Raw genomic sequence first — 3185 nt, 5'->3', positions numbered from 1 at the left:
CCAAGGTTTGTGACGGTGGTGGAAAAGGAGAAATACTTGAAGATTCTTTTTCATCAACCTCAACCAGTGGAGGAAACGCCTTTTCTTCTGAAAGATAATTATTTAACGTTTCTCTTCTCTTTCCAATGATGCAGTAGAACCATTAAAGTGGGGACAGACATTAATGTCTACCAAAGTTGAGGAGCATAGAGCCCTAAAAGAACACAGACCAGTAGATTTAAAGCAAGTTCATGAAACCTTTAATGGCTTTGATTCTGTAGTACAGGCCATTTTAAACTTAAATATAGATATATGCAGATGATTATTAGATATTATTTGCACCTCACACCTCGCTGAAAACATTTCAACAGTAAGGACATTCTCAGGGATCTAGTTACATTAAGGACTGGCTGTACTGAATTTCTTCGGTTTTAATACTATGAATAATATATGAATATTCCTCTGATACCAATATAATATGGATATTCATAATATGAATGATGTCATTTTTTTTAATAACAGTGGTTTCATTCTGCTTTTTGTTATTTCACCTGTTCAAGTATATAGACTGGTTGTATAGTTAGACTTCGAGGCAATTTCTTTTTCACTTGAGATGAGTTGAGAGGATTCCAAAAAGAGCATTCCTGCTGTAAGATTCAATAAACACTTTAGAACCATTTGAAAACCACAGAGTAAGAACTGCATTTGATAATTTTTCCTGATCAAATGGTGGTAGTACAGTGTGCAGGGTGTAAGGTCAATCTTGCTGTTCTGGTTTATCTTTGGATAGTTTTGGTTCGTGTTTAAGAGTCAGAATGATAAAACATATAAAGGGATAACTGATGTTATCAGTTATCCCTTTGTTTTAAAAAAAGTTTTTTAAACATTTGAGATTAGAGTGTCTATTATATATAATTTATTATTTATAATTTATTTTTCAAACATTGATATCTTTCCATCTGTTGTTATAGACGCATGAAGATCATCAACAGTCCGGTGTTCCCCTCACTGCACCGCCTGCAGAAACGGTTTACGGTCAGACTGGGGAAAAGAAATACAGCTGTGACCAATGTGGAGCATCCTTTCTACATAAACGCTATTTAAAGAGACATCAATGGAGTCACACCACGGAGAGACCGTTCCGTTGTGACCAGTGTGGGGTAGGTTTTACATGCAAGTATCAACTAAAGAAGCACGAAAAAAACCACACTGGGGAGAGACCATTCACCTGTGCCCAGTGTGGAGCGAGTTTTAAAGACAAGTATGATTTAAAGTCACATGAAAAATGCCACTCTGGAGAAAAACCATACAGCTGTGACAAGTGTGGAGCAGCTTTTCAAAGGAAATATGGCTTAACTGTGCATCTGCGGATCCACACTGGAGAGAGACCGTACCGCTGTGACCAATGCGGACATACTTTTATAACTATATCGCTCTTAAAGATACATCAACGGCTCCATGCTGAACATAATCCATACAGCTGTGATCAGTGTGGATTAACTTTACAAACCCCGTATGGATTAAAGACCCACCTACAGCGCCACACTGGAGAGAGACCATTCCACTGTGACCAGTGTGATGCAAGTTTTCCAAGGAAATATGATTTAAGGTTACATCAGATGATTCACACTGCTGAGAGACCATTCAGCTGTGACAAGTGTGAAGCAACATTTAAAACCAAACCTAATTTAACGAGACATCAAAAGATCCACACTGGAGAGAGACCCTGTCGCTGTGACCAATGTGAAGCAACTTTTCAAAGGAAATATGATTTAAGGGTACATCAAAGGATCCACACTGGAGAGAGACCGTACCGCTGTGATGGGTGTGGATCAGCTTTCCAAACGAAATCTAATCTGAAGGTGCATCAGCATCTCCACACTAGAGACCATGCAGCTGTGAAGGGAGATTAAAAGGAAAGCAAGTAAAAAGTTACTTTGCAGCTTGGTGTGGGTCCTGGCTGAAGTTTGTTAGTGTGTTAGAAATATATATGTCAACATTGGCACAATCAGACATGTTGATGTTTACACTACGCTGTAAAGGGGAGAGATGAGTAATTATGTAAGATTCCAATAAACATTTCAATGTAGAAAATGCATGACGTTTCTGATGGTTTATAAAAAGGAAGGTGATCAGAGATTATTCAACAATAATAGTAAAAACAGAGTAAAGTTCAGAGGGGTTTTAGAGCCTCCAGCACCACCAAACATTTAGCATAAAAAGGGATTCCATCCAGAACACACACTGTTGAGGCTATAATATATCCTGCCTATCGGTGCTGCTGAGCCGTGGGGCCGTCATCCTGCTAAGGTCGCCTGCTGCGTTCAGTTTAATTCTCTTTGCATTTAAGCACATTCCATAAATGATGATTAAACTAAATGTTCATGCTTTTGTTCTGCAACCTTCTAAATACAGCTATCGTGGCTCCATATCAGGAAACAACTTTGAATGTATTTTTTTATTCTTAATCAAAACTAACTATTCTTAATCAAAATTAGTTCAATCAACTCTAAGTAGGTCCACTAGGAGTTTAGCACATGCAGAACTAGTCTGATAAGCCATTATCAGTGGAGCCATGAATCTATGAGTCACCATGACAACAGGCAACAGGAAGTGCCTATTTCACCCCACTGGAACTAGAGGTTTTAATGAAGAAATGGAAAAAGAGGTTAATGTGTTTAAAAGACAAAGAAACAGCGCTACAGCAATAAAGAAGAGAAAGATTGCAAAGAAGAAGGTTGCTGCTCCTGTTAATGCATAAGTTTATATGAAGTGGTCTATGGCAGGCCGTTTGTACATTTATTAAAAGCACACTCTGTTGTTCCATTTGTAGATCACTAAAAGATTCTCCCTGATCAAAATAAGACTCCTAGACTAAAATATATTAATATATTTTCTAAATCACGTTTGCAGCAGAAACCGAATTTCAGAAAGTAAAAAAAAGGAAAAGAAATTATACTAGTAAGAATGTTAACACATTTTAAGTGACCGTTCTGACATTTATCAGCTTGACTCAAAATGTATTTATGATATCTGAAATTCATTTATACAAAAATAATACAAATGCTGACCAGTAACAATAGGAATATGGATAACTGAAATTAATTAATAGAGATGCAGAATGTTTATTCTAGATGTGTAGAATGTCATTTTGTTTGAAATGGTCATTTAGACAAAGAAACAATGTTTTTTTCAAATATCAGGAT

General features: G+C 36.9%; 1 protein-coding gene across 1 annotated transcript in view; it reads left to right on the top strand.

The window, feature by feature from the left end:
- LOC107080843 (zinc finger protein 239-like) overlaps positions 1 to 2972 on the top strand; it is an 11666-nt gene extending 8694 nt beyond the window's left edge. Inside the window, exon 3 of the mRNA XM_015369048.1 lies at positions 951 to 2972. Coding sequence (XP_015224534.1) covers positions 951 to 1892 — 942 coding nt within the window. The 3' untranslated portion in view covers positions 1893 to 2972. The remainder of the gene's footprint in view (positions 1 to 950) is intronic.
- Positions 2973 to 3185: the final 213 nt, after the last annotated feature.

Source organism: Cyprinodon variegatus, unplaced genomic scaffold (genome assembly GCF_000732505.1).
Source record: "Cyprinodon variegatus isolate N-32 unplaced genomic scaffold, C_variegatus-1.0 Scaffold2407, whole genome shotgun sequence".
Lineage (NCBI taxonomy): Eukaryota > Metazoa > Chordata > Actinopteri > Cyprinodontiformes > Cyprinodontidae > Cyprinodon > Cyprinodon variegatus.
This window is presented reverse-complemented; position numbering and strand designations above follow the sequence as displayed.